This window comes from Neopsephotus bourkii, unplaced genomic scaffold, assembly GCF_033783945.1.
Source record: "Neopsephotus bourkii isolate Nb327-2 ecotype Australia unplaced genomic scaffold, CSIRO-AGI_Nbou_v1 NB_756, whole genome shotgun sequence".
NCBI classification, from domain to species: Eukaryota; Metazoa; Chordata; class Aves; order Psittaciformes; family Psittacidae; genus Neopsephotus; species Neopsephotus bourkii.
Window position 1 is genome coordinate 752,016 of NW_026901254.1, and position 17,629 is coordinate 769,644.

Genomic DNA, 17,629 nt, shown 5'->3' on the forward strand with positions numbered 1-17,629 from the left:
TTGTATTACTCTAAATGCATCAACTTTATGGAATCTACTACTAAAAAAATTAATTTCCAGGAAAAGACGATACACAGAGACAACTTATCTAAGCTAGGATAGGAAATAATTGTTTTGCAACAATTCAAACTCAGATTTCTTTGGTATTTTTTATCCAGGGTGACCATGAGTTGTCTGAGCCAATTGTATGAAAGAGCACATAATATTTCTAAAGCGATTTCTGTCCAGAGTATTCAAAGATCTGAGAGTGTTGCAATAGCTGTAGTCCGTTCCAGTCAGCCTTAATGAGCTATAACAGCAAGAAAGGTAACTTACAGAGAAGACATTTTTATTTCTCTAGAAAGACTCAATAAGCAACAATGGAAAAAATGGATACATAAAGCAGAGTATGGTACAATACAGCTAGGGTGGAAGACTACGGGCTATCCCAAAGTAGCTAAAATGAGCTTCTCAATATCACACTCATTTCGTCCACGTAGAATCCTAAAATAACCATTTTCTCCCCAAGTTTTTCCCCAGGAATTTGCAGCAATCTGAAGAAAAACAGAAAGGAAGAAAATAATTTAGTTTTAAAGTAGCATTTAAAAATGCAGGTGTAAAATACAGAATGAATCTCTTGTTAGTTTCCTTTTAAAAAAACAGAGTTTCTCAGATTTGGTGTGCTGAGAATTAGAATGCATGTTTTTCTGATTTCAAATAATTTGTTCCTTTTTTTTTTGATCAAAATTTCAGTTCTGAAACCAGGATTAATAAAAATGCAATACTATTTCTACAAGGCAGCTATTTAAATTGAAGCAAAAAATCATTTGGTAACATAACTGTTGGCTGGAGAAAGCAGTCATTGAAACAACAGTGATCAAAATTCCAATTCCATCTAAACTGCTAAAGAGAGACCCAAGATATGAAAAATCTGACTTTTAATAAATTAAGTTCCATTCAGGTAGCTATTGGCATACTGAGCAATTTAGTTTTTAATGAAGTCTGTAAAAGTTTTGCCCTAGATGTCAGTGAAACTACCTACCAAAAGCCTTCTGCCATCACCTCCAAATTACCTTTATTGAACACAGGAATAATGAGATGAGCTGTTAATGGCAAGTAGAGCAATAAAATCTGACTTACTCTAAAAGTCTGAAAATGTCAATTTTTTTTTTCTGATATATGTATCACATTTGCCAATGCTGTTTAGATAGCTAGCTTATCTTTTCCAAACTTTTTAACAAGTAATACATTGTTTTTATTAAGTCTCATTTGCAGGCATTAAAAATAACTGAGTCTTCAAAGGAAATATGAATAAAATCTGAGAGTTTGAATTAAGATCTAAAACAGAAAAGACAGTGTAGGAAAAAACCACAGATATAAGTAGGACATTGGATAAAACAGGCCTTGAAATTGAGGTAGATGATGCTATAGTTCAAAGATCAATATTATAAAAGCTGACAGAAAGGGAATAGAATTATGAAGGAGATGGAGGGTGAAGGAAAAAAATAGATGCAGAGAGTGAACTAAAAGAAAGAAGTTGTTTTTAGATAATCTGTGTTGTAGAGATTGTTTCTTTCTCTTCAAAATCCAGTACTAAGGATTTACTCACCCAGAATTTCTGTTTCTGTCCATTTTTGTCAGTTAATGCTCCCCACCTGTTACAAGAGATGGTCTGAGTGAAGCCTTTCATGGATATATTTACATTTTGAAGCTTTAAACAATCAAACAGAAAATAAAAGCTTGTCTTAGTATCAGAACAAGGCCTGACCGATAATCATCTCCATGTTCAAATAACAAATTCTGATGATGAAAATGAAGGTAAGTATCCTGTTAGCCACAAGCCAAATCACCATTAGGGACTACAAAAACTTAATGCAAGTGTACTTTAAGTTTGTCATTGTAAAAAATTTGTTACAGTGACAGAATCTCTCCTCTGGAGAGCTTGCCATCTGGACTGAACTGTGTAAGACTACTGAAATTAATGGGAACACATTTCTTCAGTTCAGCTGAAGATACCTCTGAATATTTTTGTTAAAGATTTCATCCAACACCTTTACAAAAATAGCTGGTGATTTGGGACTGAAAATGTTCCCAGTTTTTCTCAGCTCAAATTAAGCTGCTGACAACCTAATCTGTTTTATGGCACAGTGTGGGGGATGACTTGCAAACTGACCTGATGTTTCTGACATCTTTGAGGACACATTTAATGTTGTGGCACCATGCATTAAAACACACAAGAAATTGTCCCTGCCTGCTAGTTGATAGGACTTTCATAATTGTGTAGTTGTAGCTGAACTGCATAGTGCTCTGAGTTGTTAACATCACTTTGTATATATACAGGACGGAAGTTCCAGATCAATTATCTGTATGGAGTTCAATGAGCAAAAGCTGCACTGCACTTCTTAGGTAGGTAGGTATATATGGTATGTCTACAGACTGCTCAAAGAGCTCTTTCTTGTTCTATATGAGTTTTTGTCAAGTTACTATTTATAGGTCATGATGCTTGGGTGCCTATAAAAAGGCACAAATAAACAGAAAACCAAGGACGTCAACTTCTACGGATTTTTTCATAGTATAAGGTTAATCTTAGAATATCCTGAATGCCACTGACAAGGTGTTTATTTGTGTATATCCCACCAATGTCACATATTTGAGCTGTGTTTGCAGTGCTCCATTTGAAAGGCAAGCAGCAAAAATATGATGAGAAATCCCACACTGTGAAAGGGAAATCAGGATTTTTGTCTTTGTAAAACAAATTTTAACAGCCAAGATGGCACCCATTTTCCTTACTTGGCAGTAAACCCTAATGTATGTGGTGTATTTGCACTTCCAGCTGAAGGAAACAAATCGAAACAGACTGATGACTAGCAGGGAGGTGAAGTCTGTATTGCAATTGCAAGCACAAATTGTACCTACTGCTCATTACATGCAAAAAGTCATAAAAACAATGTTGATCATAATGACAATTTACAGTAATTGCTGTTTTTTAAAAAGGCCTCATAACAGCACATGAAAGTTAAGGGATTATTAATATTATTCATAAGAAATATTATTTGCCAGTTCTTGGTAAAATATGTTTCAAATACAGTCATGATTATAAATTAAAAAAAATAAATAGGCTGGCTGATTTCATCTCAGATTCAGACCTTTTTCCTTCTTTGTGACCATTTTACTAAAAAACAAATTACATCAGCTGTAATGTGAAAGTCCAATATTACCTCAGCCTTAAAGACAGAGGAAAATTGCCTTGAATTTATATTCATGTATTCCTGCATTCACTATTACACATTATCTCTCCCACTTGTTTGAGCAGAATGATGACCAGCTCCTGCAGACTCACATTTCTGTGATTAAATATTTTTCTAACATTTGTTATTTTCTTAAAAAAAAAAAAAAAAAAGAAAAAAAGAAGTCAGTGTCTATTTTCATACACTGATAGGAATCTGCCGATTCTCAGAAGTGCTTCTAAATGGAAGAAAATTTAGAAACCAAAATGGAAAAAGGATCCTTTTTTATCCTTGACAGTAACATATCCATGAATTTAATTTCCTAGGTTTTGTTTCATCATAGTCAGATACAAAGGTACTAGACATTCATTTGATCTTACAGTTTAAAAAAAATGCTGTTTTCTCAGTAACCTCTGCCCATGGACATTCACCCAAACACTCCAAACTAAAATACATTGAATTAAAGTACACTAGAGTACAGCCAGCAGGTCAAGAGAAGTGACTAATCCCCTTTATTCAGAACCTGCCATGCTGAATCTGGAGCACTGTGCTCAGTTTTGGGCTTCCCCATACACGAATGACTTAAGAGGCTAGAATAAGACCAGCATGAGTCCACTGAGATGTTTGGGATCTGGGTACATGATGTATGAGCTGATGTAGCTGGCTTTGTTCAGCCCTCAGGAGTGGTGGCTCCAGGGAGATCTATTAGTTGTCTTCTGCTTCTCAAACGCTGGGTAGAGAGAAGATAGACTCTCCTGATAAAAGCACAGCCAATGATCAGAAGATGAGTCACAGTTTTCAACAGGGAGAATTTCAATTGAACATAAGGAAAAGAAGTATTTTACAGCAGGAGTGTTTAGACATTACTGAAGTGGGAGCTTGTGGAATAGCTGTCCTCAGACATATCCAAAACTCAACTTGAGAAGACCCATGAACCTTAACTATGAAGGTTGTTCTGCTTTGAGGTAGTGGATTAAACTAAGTGACTTTCAGAGATCCCTTCTAATGTGAAATGTTCAGTGGAGTAAACAATTTGATCTAAGATGGCCTTGCCATTTTAGGGTGCAGAGAGTTGGACCAAACAACTTCCAGCCTCAGTCTACAGTGCTACAAATTATTAAATTTTGTATTAAATATATAGATTTTGTGTAACAGATAACTAAGTATACTAATAGATGATGGTGGGGCAAGTGATTTTGTCAATTTTTTTAATACCTGCAGTCTAAAGATAGAAAATAAGGCTGATTAGCAGCTTACTGATCAAAACCAGTCCTGGCATTAAGGCATGAATTGGGAGCAGGACTTAGCATAAAAGGTGTAACAGTGTGTCATCTCTATCAAGTCCTTTATTGGCAGCAGCTGTGACATGAGCTCCTAGGCCTGTTTACCAAGCCTTTCCTAAAACTTGACACTTGTTCCAAAGACTGGCTAAGATTTACCAATTCTTATGTCTCCCAGACTAATGCGCTTCTCTTAGTCTGATAAGGCATTGTCTGTAATGGAAACAGCTGTTGTTTTGTGCATTGCACTCTATTTATACTGTTCAATGATGCGTTTTTTGTAGCCACATGCCAGTTTGATTAGGCATCTTGCCTTGGGGAATGAACGCCAGCTCCATCAAGAGCACTTCTGGATATTTCTTGTCTCATTCATACTAATATATTTTCTAAAGAAGAAGGGATTCTTTCAAAAAACTCCTTAGTGGAAAGCATTTCTGCAGTAGTACCTTTAGGAAAGGAGGACATATTTTTGAAAATGGATTTCTCAATTTTCTAAAATAGATTTTTTAGATTAAGTATTGTATTTTACCTCTTCAATTTCTCTTTTTCCCTTTTCCTGCCTATAAAGAAAACTACTTTAGTAGTTTTCATGATTTCAGCCTTATTGATGGAATAATTTTATTGTATCCCTTAGCTGCACCTGCCAAACATTATGACATTCAAGCACAGCTTCCACTTTAAGCTTAATTTTTTAGATTCCTCAGAGAAAACAAACATCCTTTCTGTTGTTAAGCCAGGCATATGAAGGTGAATTTTCTGAGTTATAAAGAAATATGTGACATAAATTAATATTATTAAATTCAGCTTGAATTTTCAGTGCTGCTTTACTTGCTGCTGTAAGTACTACTTCTTGAAATATGAACAATGACTGAGAGGAATTTCTTAAAATTATCAAATAATATTTAGTAGTTGAAAATAAATTCAGAGGAAATGTTAACCTTTTAAGGCTCTTAGCCATCCATTAGGCTGACTGGAAACTGGATTACTTCTTCCTTCCGCAATTCAGAAAACAATCTTGTTTCGATGGAGTTCATGTCCTGTGTTTTCCTACATAGATGGGACTCTGTACAAATACATTTACCTGAAGCTGGGTAATCTTGGTGATTTGACTTCTTTATTTCACATTTTGAGATAGATATTAACTGCAAAATTTTATTTATTACTAAATTAAAAAGAAGCCTTCGTGGAAGACACTGTAGGAGTAAAATGGAACCTGGTATATCATTGACAGCAACTGTGGGAAGTGACAGAATTCCAGATAACTTTTCCTGCATAGCAGCAACTCAGAGAAAGTGTTGGTTGGTCCCTCAAAGTCTTCAAAACCAAAATTTTTAAAAAATCAAGGAACTAGAAGTATAATCCTGAAGGAGCTAAGTAAACCATTAGGGTTTAAAAGTGAAACCTATGCCACCCACTTCTGTTCCAGAAAAGTGAAACTTGTATATGTTATGGCAGGCATAATGGAGGACAAAAATACTATTAATCAATGCAAATTTTTGCTTCGGTTATACTGTGGAGAAACAGAATACATAATAGCTCTTTTACAATATTTTCAAAAACATAGTTAATACCATTTACTACTGTTTTACTGGTTTCTTTTGAGATTTAAGCTCTACATTTGCATTGTTATCATTACTGTAAATGTTAATGTCAGTACTGAAATCATCATTTGTCTTTTTCCTGGCTGTAAAAAAAACACTGTGGGATTTAGTTCAAGATTAAGATATCTAAATGTATGTGTCCCACAATAGCAAACAGTATAATGTCAACCATTCACTTTCCTAAATGCAGGTGTTTAGGGATACTTGAGATGCCTCAGGGTGCTTGAGACCTCCACGTGTTTCTGGGAAACATGACAAAGGACCTATGAGACATTCACATCCTTTTGAAGACACAGCTAGGTGGGAGACTCTTCCCACTTCTGCTAACATCAAATATTTGCATGGGAGCAACTAACTGATCCATGAGCAGTTGTATCTGAATTGCCCTCCAGTCTCCACTGACTTTGTGGACTAGATCACTATCTCTAATGAGAATTTGGATATCTAGTACATCACACTTACCTGAATATCACAGTGAATCCTGGCATAATTACCTGCCTAATTCTGATAAGAGCAAAGGAAGTTGCTGTAACTGGAAGTTACTAGGAACTATACGGTGAATAAAGTATTAGAATGGGAATCAGCAGACAATAGAATGCATCATCTTTAAGAACTACAGAAATGTAACACAGAATAAATGACGAAGAGAATTAAGACATTACAGACTGAAAGACTTGGATTCTGTCTATCTTAAACAATCAGGTATAAAATTAAAGAATTTAGGCAAGGTGGTGAAACTATCATGATAAACAACATGGAAATTGCTGTTCTGATGTTTATAGTTTTTTCACACTATAACACAAAATCATAGATGTCACAGTTCAGTTGAACAAAACTAAACCAGGAATGCACTGTGTGAAAAAGGTCGTAAACTAATCTGGGATGCATTTTATGTTCCCTCATGGCTTGGAGCAAGAGCTGGTTTAGGGACCAACAAACTGGAATGGAAAATGACACTTAATCTTTCCTGTTAAAAAGCTGTGCCTTGGAGTCTCAATCATGGAACAGAAAACCTTTGTGCTGAGCACTGTAAGTGAAAATGATTTAGTAGAAAAGAAAATCCTGTTGTCATTATCTGCTTTCAGAAAGCAATCTTAAAAGAAAAGAAACATATATCTATTAATGAATCTGAGAGTTACTAATATTTTGACTATAAGTTAAAATCAATGGGAATTAATAAATGATCATCACTACTACATAAACAACTGACACTTTCAGAGTTGCTAGCTGATATAATTTCTTTAATATAGTCAATATAGTATCTCCTCCTACAGTTAATTTTCTGTCTCTGACTATTCTTGTTTGTGAGATCCCGTAGTTCATGTAACCAATGTAGTCATTACCAATTTTTCCCTAAAGTAGACATATACAAACTACGTGCTTTTAACTCATGACATTCCACCCTGTTAAAAGTAATCAGAGATTTCTAGTGTCTCCAGGGAACCTAAGGCCTTGAAAGTTCATAGATGTGATAGTGAGTAGCAAAATAGGCATCCGGTCTGCCTTAGGTATGTTAACAATATTAGAAAGAAGGCATAAGAATCTGGGATTAAATGTAGGCGAGATCATGACTCTTTTGAGTAAAGAGTTATACAGCATATGACTGGATCACTACACTAAATATGATATGTCACTCATAAAAAAACAATAGCAATAGGTATTTTTGTGACAAATTAAGAAGATAAGTCAGAATATATAGATGCTAATAACCTAGATGAATGTAAGTCTCAGTCACCAAGAAGAAAGAGCAAATTGACATATATAAGCATCTATAGATAAAGGGGAAGAAGTCCAAGAAAGAGAACAAGAAAAAAATATACCAGCAATGAAGTAACTTAACTCCAAGTGGAAATGACAGAGACTTAAAAGTGAGTTGATGCATTCTTGTACAACACCTATTAGAGAACATTACATTTTCTGGAAGATCATCAAAATGATCCAATAGCACTTTTTTGTCTCTTGCTTTTGTGATTATTCCAGCTTGATATTTACTTCAAATGAATGACATTTGAAAAACAAAGAGATGCTGGACCTCATTACTCACAGAGACAGGGAATCTATTAGGGTTATTCCTACAAAGCTTTAGACCACTAATGCCCCCACCTTTGGCATTTTTAGGAAAAGATTTAAACCTTACCTCCTCCAAAATTTCCACCTTTATTAAGAAGACAAGAGATTTTAAGGAATCACTAAGGAGAAGGTCTGCCTATCAATTACCAAAAGTTATTTTAAAAGGGGAGCTTTCTTCTGTCTGACAAAAATATTCTGTAAGAAATACACGACTCAGCTTTCCAAAAGAAGCCATCATGATCTTCAATCAAAAATACCCTAGAATAAAAAGAAGCAATTTCACTGAATTACATTCCTTCCCCTTCAGGAGAAAAAGTAAGCAAGGTATTTCCACTTACTCGAAGGAAACCAGCTCCAACTGACTCTGTAAAGAGAATTTTGGTGCTCTTTCCGATAAAAGGGTGAGGACTTGCATGTTTCCATAAAAGGATTCTCATAATTTTGCAGCCATTTTTTTGCAGTGGAGGCATCTTAGCTGTCCCTCTCAGAAATAACTTTCCCTTGATGTTAACTCCATAGGGGTAGGCCCTGAATGCACAACACTGCCTGACAGTTAAATAACCAGAATATGGAGACTGTTTCAGTATTCTTCTACAGAATGGAAACTGGTTTTGAACTTTCCTAGTTTCTTTTTCAAGAAACTATGTTAGTACAATGGAAGTACAATTCAAAATTACAAGGAATATTTTCAGAAAAAAACATAGTAGTTGATTATTAAATACCTTCAAATAAAATAGTAGAAAAGATAGAAGTATAACCTAACACAACAAAAAAGCTTATCAGCAGTGGCTTCAAAACTGAGGTGTTTTGTGGGAGAGCAGGTTTGGTCATATAACTGATATAATACCACCAGACAAAAAAAAAGGTATAGCTATTGCAGGTTATGTCCTGTTCTTCATGCTGTAACATAAAATACTAGTGCCTTTCAAAACCTAAGATTTTCATCTACTCAATAAGACAAAAGTTTTGGTTTTAATCTTTTATTAATAAGAAGGTGTTTGGGGTCACTGACTAGTGCTCTCCATGAGATAAAAATTCCTAGAAAATGATTGCTGGAATTTGAAACTATAGTTTTGCCTGGACTTTTCAGCATGAGAGATGAGTCAAATTATCAGTGAGTCAATAGTTAAATCATTCCAACAAACCTACTGTAATGAATTATATTGGAGACAGTCTCATAGATTTCACTACATGAATCATCGGACACTGCATATTTTTTTCCCCATCATCTTCTGATTTATTTCTTTTTGTTGTAAAATATTTTAAGGTGTTATTGTTTAACTTTTAAACTATAATATCTGATGTTGGTTGTTTGATAAAAGTACAATCAACAAAGTAGATTTCCACCCACCCCCCTTAAAAAAAAAGAGAACTCAACCCAAGATTTCTTTAGTCAGGAAAAAATAATTTGGATCATGACTTTTGTTGGTTTAAGAAGTTACTTATCTGTTGTTATTTTGAATCTAAGCTCACTGAGGACAAGTGAAGAGGAAAATGAAGAGAAAAACTGTGTTCAAAGCCAAAACATGCGATGTCACTAATAGGAGTCACTGGTATCTATTTCAAGCCTTTGGACTTTGCACAGGTGAGTCAATTGTTTATTAAATCTTGGAGTGCTGTTGCTCTGTCTGGCTATTTCTTCAACACTAAAACATAAGGTTTTGCCTCATATGTCACTTTTATCTCCATTAGTATAGTTTTTCATGTTAAGTAACATTTAACTAAAGTTTTTTCAGGGCATAGATGTTTCAATGCCATTTAATCTGCTGCACTATTGAATTTAAAGCTTCCCGTGAATCACTGATAGAAATAGAGGGGGAAAAGTTTTTCCACTTAATGTAGAACCCTCAATGTCCTTTTATGAAAGTCCTTTGTCATTCTGATCACCTTCCAAACACCTAAAAATCTATTTTGTTCATGAAACAGTATCTAAGGCTTTTAATAAAATTGGTTTTGTCCCCTTCAAGCCGTGAGGTAACAATTCATAGATCTGATTGTAGCCAAAGTATTGGGAGTTTGGGACCTTTCTGAATTTTTCAGTGTCAGTGGATCAGTAGATACAGCTTTTTTGAGTGAAGGTATGGATCAGATATCACAGCTTGGCACCAATACTGAAGTAATGCAGAGGAGAGAGTCTGAGAGATTTGTCTGAACAGGCTGCAGATATTAATGATGGATACTTTAGTTCACTATGCCCAACTTTGAAAAGATTATGTTTAAACTAGGACTGTAGCTATATAAGCAAATGTAATTCCTCTATGCTGAACAGACTTTGGCATCTTTACACCATTAATAAATCTGCCTCATGTTTTCTTACCCTATGGATACTACATTTCTCTCATCTTTTCCTAGGTGGAACTAACAGCAGAAGGACAAGAAGATTAGAAAAAAAAAAACACCAAACACCAATTTTACAGAGGCTTTGCTATAGAACAGGCTTGACAGGTTTGTTCAGCAACTTTAGGTGAAGCGCATAGATCTGAGAGATGAATCTGCTATCAAGTTCACCTCTGGTATGAATTCGATCTACTTTGATTATTAAGAGACCTTGAGATAAAGATGACAGTTTCACATGCCAGTTATTAATCTTCTTAAAATAACAGAACACAGAAGAAAAAGTTAAAGTTACCAAACTTTGACCAATTTGTCTTCCTTAGTCCCACTTGCTATTTGCATTTTCATTGTGCTTTTTCATCTTGTTTTCATTCTGGTGCCATTAAGAGTTGTAATATGTATATGTGTATGCACGTAGATCCGTGAATGTGTGTGTAGGTACATATACACATAAATATGCAAGACATTCTGAAGACACTATCTTACTATAAATATTATGTATCATTCAGAGGGTCATTTTGATTTTAAGCTACTTTTTGATTCTATTACAAGTGAGATTCCTCTAGTCTGACCTAGACATTCTAATGTTATCTATGTAAGTCTGATGTTACTCCACAGGTTCTTTTATAGTCAGCAGAAAGAAATAAGATCCAATAAAGCAATTCAACTCATGTTTAGATAAATACCAGGACAGAGCAGAAGAATAGCCATGGAAGGTAATGGGAACCATGGGTGCCTAGCTGTGAGATAGGGATCTAACTATTGCACATCAAAACTTAGCTATTCTGAAACCCAATCTCCATTACTTGCTTTTTCTGCTTACCTCCCTGTCTTTGGAATACAGACGCAGAAACTGCTTGAGAGATCCTACTTTCTCTAAATGTCTGTGGGGTCAGTCTGTCATGCCTTTGAATTGCTGGAAGCCCTATTTCACTGTCCATGTAGACTGTGATCAAGCCTAAATTGTCTGCTATCTACAACCACAGCTTCCAGCTGGCTGTTCCATATTTTTCTATCCTGCTTCCATGCGGTTCTGTCTTTTCCCACTCTCTCCCTGAGCCTAAGGTCACATAATACTTCACTGGAGATAGACATATAGTCCCATAAGAGCTGATTTTATAAATAAGGAGCCTTCAAAATAAATAGCAATTTCAAGTTGCAAAAGAAGGGAAACCAGTCAATGAATTTACAATCCTTATGATTAAATGATCACTTAGTTTGTATGTGCATTTCAGGGTTTGTACAAATAGCTCTTGTAAGCTTTACCAAAATTTATTTTCATTCTATAACTCTGCACCTTATATATTGCACAATTCATGGGCAGTTTAAGACCTCAGAAATGCTGCTGAGAGATTAGAAATACCAATTCAATATGGTCATTCACTATTATGGCTGCCTTTTACAAATATTTAATGTCTTACAAAAGCAGTCTTATAACTAAAAAATCCATCTAAAATAAACATCAACTCACACAAAACCCCAACATTTTTTACCCTATCTGTCAGTTTGTCTCTGCTCCTTTTCCTTTCTCTAGGAGCCATCTCAGCTAAGCAGAATGCAATAATCATCAATAATTTTAGTTGAAGTCCAACTTTAGTGAAATTCTAGTGATTATTTCATGTAGGTCAAGGAGTTTGCATTATTCTTTGCTTGAAAAAATGACATATGGCACATATAGCTTGGGTGAAGGTTTTTTTATACCTGAGCCACATATTTTACATTCAAACTAATTCAAAAAATTAATGACATGAAAAACTGATAATTTAATCTTGAAAATATTGAAATCTATACAAAAGAGCAGTTTTAGACTTAATGGTGAAGATTCACATTTTATATTAGGAGTTAACAGTGCTCCACCTCCGGAAGTGAAAGGTTTGAGTTCCAAACTGGCTATTGACATTTTATAGCATTCATCACTGACAGAGAAAAAGGGAAAAGTATACACTTTACTCACCCAAGGAGTTTGACTGAATGAGTTTTCCACCTAGATCCTGCTTTTTGGGAGTGTCTATAGATTCCCCCTTTGTAAAGGAAAAAATCTTCATACACTTTCATTATAGCTAAAAAAAAAAGCAAACAACAAAAACCAGGAAAAATCAGCAGTCAGCAAATACTTCTTCAATTCTTGTTTCCTCATTGCATTTTACCAGTGAGATTTTTGTTGTGTGTTGGACTGTGTAAGTATACTTTGCAATTACACTAAATTCACTTATTACAGAAGTTCACTGCTGTGAGTGATCTGAGAGAAATATTTTAACAGAGTTCCCTCAAAGGTCTCTTGTCAAATTAATTGGGTTTCTATGTCATAAAAATTCCCTACCATAGACTTTTTCCAGTACAATGAGAAGAAATATTGCTTCGTGTAAGTTTACTTATGTTTTCTCAGTTCCATTGAAATCCAGTTCAATAAAACAAATATCAAGGTTCATGTACAAAATCCTCAGTTCTGACAGGCACCTGCATATTCAGAAGTATTTAACAGACAATGCACACCCTGTGAAATACAGTGGAGTAATCTGTATGCCTTTTTATGAAACTCAAATACAGCGCATTAAGTACACAGCAATCTCCTTATGGAAAACTAAATTGTACATATGTTCATTATGCCTTTCAGCTAAAAGTGTGAGAATAAACCTCCTCTGTATCCATAAAAATGTAAGACTGAAGAGCTGATAGACTTGACATTTTATGCCAAAGAATAAAGATTGCAATTTGAATTTTATTCATTATTTTCTAGGAATATCTTTCACTTCTCTTTTAAGAAAAAATTGTTTGGTTTATTTTCCACATTTGGTCTTCCACCTTAGTATCATTTGCTTTGTTATATCTGGGCTACAGATCCAGAGAAATGAAAATATTTCCAGGTTTACATTACCTTTAGATTCCAGTGAATCAGAAGCATTACATAAGAGCTTAACTTCAACTTAATTTTAGCTTATGACTTTAACAGTCTTAGACTGCCACAGAGCTTGGAACATAAGAATTAGTAAAATCCAATTTCTTCAAGTCTTGCACCTTTAGAGTCCCATAAAGTACAATTTGTATTGTACTGACCATTTTTATGTGGTTGGACCATTTATACCATATGTGCCTGGTATAGATCTGTGGTATCCATTAAGGTGAGCTCATGCTGCAGTTTTTTCTGTCTGGCATACCTTCAAATTTCTTTTTTCCTACCTGCATAAAGTCAAAAGAAATTAACTATCTTTATAACCTCTTGGCCTCTGTCATACTTGGCTGAATACAGAAAACATTCACATATTTTAGGGGATGAAAGAAAACAGCTAAATAAATAGTCAAGTGGGCCCATATGCCCAGGAAACCTGGCTAAAAATATACTTTGCTAATGAGGTCTCTCATAAAAAATGTATGCCAACAACAATGCATGCAGAATAAGCAGCCATGATGTTACCTACGTGGCAGGTCTGGGGGAGAGATATATCTTTTAAATCAGAAAAAAAAGTTACATGCTTTTAATGAATAATGTTACAAATTCTGCCAAGTTGTCTGCAGAACCAGGGCTCACACATATTGACAGCAACAGACTGGAAAATAACGCAGACTTTATTCTTGGTTTCTAGCTGCAAGCTCAGGACTCTGTTAGAGCTCTCTGCAAAGGTTTATTTCCTCCCACCCCCTAGGCTCACCACTGTATAGAGATAGGAGTTTAACTCCTGCTGATGTCCCTGTACTGCTATGTAAAATTCCAGCTGTTGAGGTTTCTGAGATTCAGAGAAGCTTGTGGAGGGAGAGCTTTAGAACAGTACAAAGGAACAGAAAGGGAAAAAAAGACTCCCACTGGCCTTAGTCCAGGTGAGGATGTCAGAGGAGAAGCGCAGGTGATCAGTCTTTAAAAAAAATATTGTAGAGGCTTCCCTGGATTTTGTTTTGATATCTTGGCCAAAGGGAGGCAAAGAAATAGGGGTGAGTGGAAGGACTGCAGAATTCACTTCTGCCGCAGTAGGTCTGAGGTTAGAAGATCACATCTATCATCAGGCTGATGAGACAGGATAAGGTAGTTTCATTTCTAAATCACATTGTTATTTGAAATCAAGTTCCATATATTCAGTTTCAGAAAACAATTTATTCTTTATCAGGAACTCTAAGTCAAAAACATGTACTTGGCTCTATGAAGAAACATAGCTAAAATATTTCCACTAAAATGAAATAGAAAATTTGAAGTGTATTTCCAGAATAACTTTAGTCTATGTGAGGGAATTTTATCCACGATTACATATCTCTATTTTGTGCGTGTTTGTGAATATATCTCTATATATGTAAATATATATACCTGTGTATTTGCATATCTATTTATTTATCTATGTGTATATATATTCCTGCAATCAGGAGCTAAATAATGGTACAGTCTTTGGAATAAAGTGAGTTAGGTATGTGAAGTGTAAGGTAGACAGAGAGATGAGAATTCAAAATCAAGCACTGAAATATTTTATTTTGTGACTCTGTCCTGATATGGATTGTGACTTAGACAGGATGAGATGATCACAGTCCACGAGCCAACTTTGTTCCCTCCCATGTAGAAGAGACTTTGTATTTTCTGAAATGAATGGATTATTAATGAACTGGTAGAGGTAGTGATTTTCCTAAGATTGACAGTAACACATGCATCAGCTACTACAGTCACGCTGAGCTGTCAGATCTATACATATAAAAGAAGCAGATTATGACATTCTTAAATAAGAATTTGTGTCTCATAGACGTATGAACATATAAAGAACTAAAAGCGCTTGCTACAAAAAGAACTAGAGTATAACACTGTACATTAATGTAGCCTCATGTTTTCTCCGGATTTTTTCTTTTGTTAGCAAATTAATACACCTTTTTCTTTCCAATATCATAATAGCTGTAATTATAACCTTTGCAGGGTCAAAACTTTGATGTATTACCAAGAATGTGTTGATTTTTCTTTTGATTGAGACTGTACTGTGACAGGAAGGATTGCTTTCCTTCATCAGCATTATAACTATCAGAACATTATCTAAAGTCCATTTAAAAACAAAGACAAATGGGCAACATTAGATTGTTCATTTAAATGCTTTTAAAGCATTGATGAAACCTCACTGTGTTTATTTGAAATCAGATTTTTTTAAAAAACTAATGTTTCATTATTTGCATCTAAAAGTGCTAATGGCTCGGTTCCTGACCCATTAAAACAATGAGGTATGTCAGAGACAAATTGTCATTCAAATTTGAAAGCTGCGTAGCAGAAAATTTTCAGCTACATTCCTACACATACTGTTTCACAATTGTTAAAAAATATGCATTTTCCTTAACATTCAATATGCCCCAAATCCATGTACATTCATGATCAAACAGGATAACTTTCTACATGATGATCTTGAAAGGATCTTGAATATTTTCCAGCTATTAAACATTACTTAGTATATTAGATAAGACTGGCTATAAGCACTTTGTAACTTCTTGAGGAATGAGAAGTGAATAAATAATGGAAAAATCTCTTTCAGTAGAAGACCATTTGCAGAATGTTTTGGGGGGAAAAAAAGTATGATATGATTTGAAAATTAGAAGTATGCACTAATTGCATTTGTAGTACAGGAAGATAGAAGAGAGAATCAGTGATGTATTACTGAGTCATAATTCAGACTCTTAAAAATCTCATTATAACAAAAAGAAAAAATAGAATGTGATTTTATTCAGTCATACACAATCTCGGTCATAAACTCTTCTTCAGATTTTCTACAAACAGCATTACCTTAACCTGACATAGACATTTTCTCTGGAAAAGCACTGACATTTTAAAAAAAATGTATGAATTATTGTGTGGTTAAAACCTAACAAATGGCTGAACGTAAATTATTTTATGTGGAAGATTTAGTACTGACAGATTAATTCAGCAAACTGTATATACATGGACTATGAATGCAATATTAGAGAGAAGCCCCAAATTTTTTCCTTGAGGATACTAATCTTTTCATTTTCTTAAAGCCATCAGAAATTACTGCATTCACTTCTAGATCAAATGCAGCATGGGAAAGAATATTTTCCTTGAGCAAACAAAATTGACTAGAACAAAAAGGACTGATGATTTTGATCTTGTTAAGTTTGAGCTTCAGATTAATTGCAACTGCCCACATAAAGAGCTTTAATAAGTAATTTACACTGCATGATATACTGAAATGAATTAAATCTAAGAATCAAGACCATTTTGCTGATAAGTTGGAGGTCATGATAATTTGCCATATAATTGAGGGCAACAGAAACACATAAGTCACCTGAAGTAAAAGGCTTTGTTTTTACTTCAAGAGGGGTGGGCATCCTGCACTATGACGTTTCCTCATCACCCCAAACTCCACAACTCTCAGCCTCTCCAGTTACAGTGACCTGAGGGTTGAGTAGGAACCTGCATTTTCAGGTGCTGCCAGCACCATCTGTGAATCCAAACAGACAGTGTTCAGGCTAAACAACATTTCTGCAGTTCCTTATTCTCTGCTGAAGTCTCTTTATTTCTCTAAGAGGTCAGCGATCTCCATTGCAGGGTTTAGCACAACATTTCAAAACTAGAAGACCTCTACAACTAAGAATATTTGGGTTTTGAAAGGGGGAATTCTGGAAGTATTCCAGAACTTAATGATTTGTTGGAGGGTTCATATACTGCAGCATTGCCTTCAGACAAGAACAGGCTTGGTGGGTTAGCCTCAGACAGCGAGGAATCAATATCAGCCCTAAAGAGGAGAGCTTTGCTAACATTTACCTCCTCCTGCACATCCCCAAATTACTATTTCATCAATAAGCAAGAAACTGTCATGGAAAAAAGGCACATTTCCAGCACACAGATTTTGCACAGATTTTCAACAAATCCAGCTCAAGACCATTTTACTCATCATAGTTTATGTGCAGTATATCCAACTTTAGGGTCACTATTTGCCCACCAAATGCCCCTGGATGACCTACAGGGTATATGTCTGTCCTATTCATTGTGAAATGTAATTTGTGTTTTCTAATATTTTGATACAAAGACATTGCACACTTCAATTATTTCAATAATAATATTATCATCTTCCAAACTTACCATACCTTGCACTGGTCCTTTGTCCATGATTTCTTTCATTATATCAGTTTCCTGAAGGAAGGTAAGAGCAACAGCAGAGAGGGCAAGGGA

At 35.0% G+C, this 17,629-nt stretch overlaps 1 protein-coding gene across 1 annotated transcript in view; it reads right to left on the minus strand.

Moving 5' to 3' along the window:
- Nucleotides 1-307: 307 nt before the first annotated feature.
- Nucleotides 308-17,629, minus strand: part of TINAG (tubulointerstitial nephritis antigen) — a 48,765-nt gene continuing 31,443 nt past the window's right edge. The window contains exons 8-11 of the mRNA XM_061354991.1: nucleotides 17,545-17,590; nucleotides 12,446-12,551; nucleotides 1,589-1,634; nucleotides 308-533 (exon numbers count right to left, since the gene is read on the minus strand). Coding sequence (XP_061210975.1) covers nucleotides 423-533; nucleotides 1,589-1,634; nucleotides 12,446-12,551; nucleotides 17,545-17,590 — 309 coding nt within the window. The 3' untranslated portion in view covers nucleotides 308-422. The remainder of the gene's footprint in view (nucleotides 534-1,588; nucleotides 1,635-12,445; nucleotides 12,552-17,544; nucleotides 17,591-17,629) is intronic.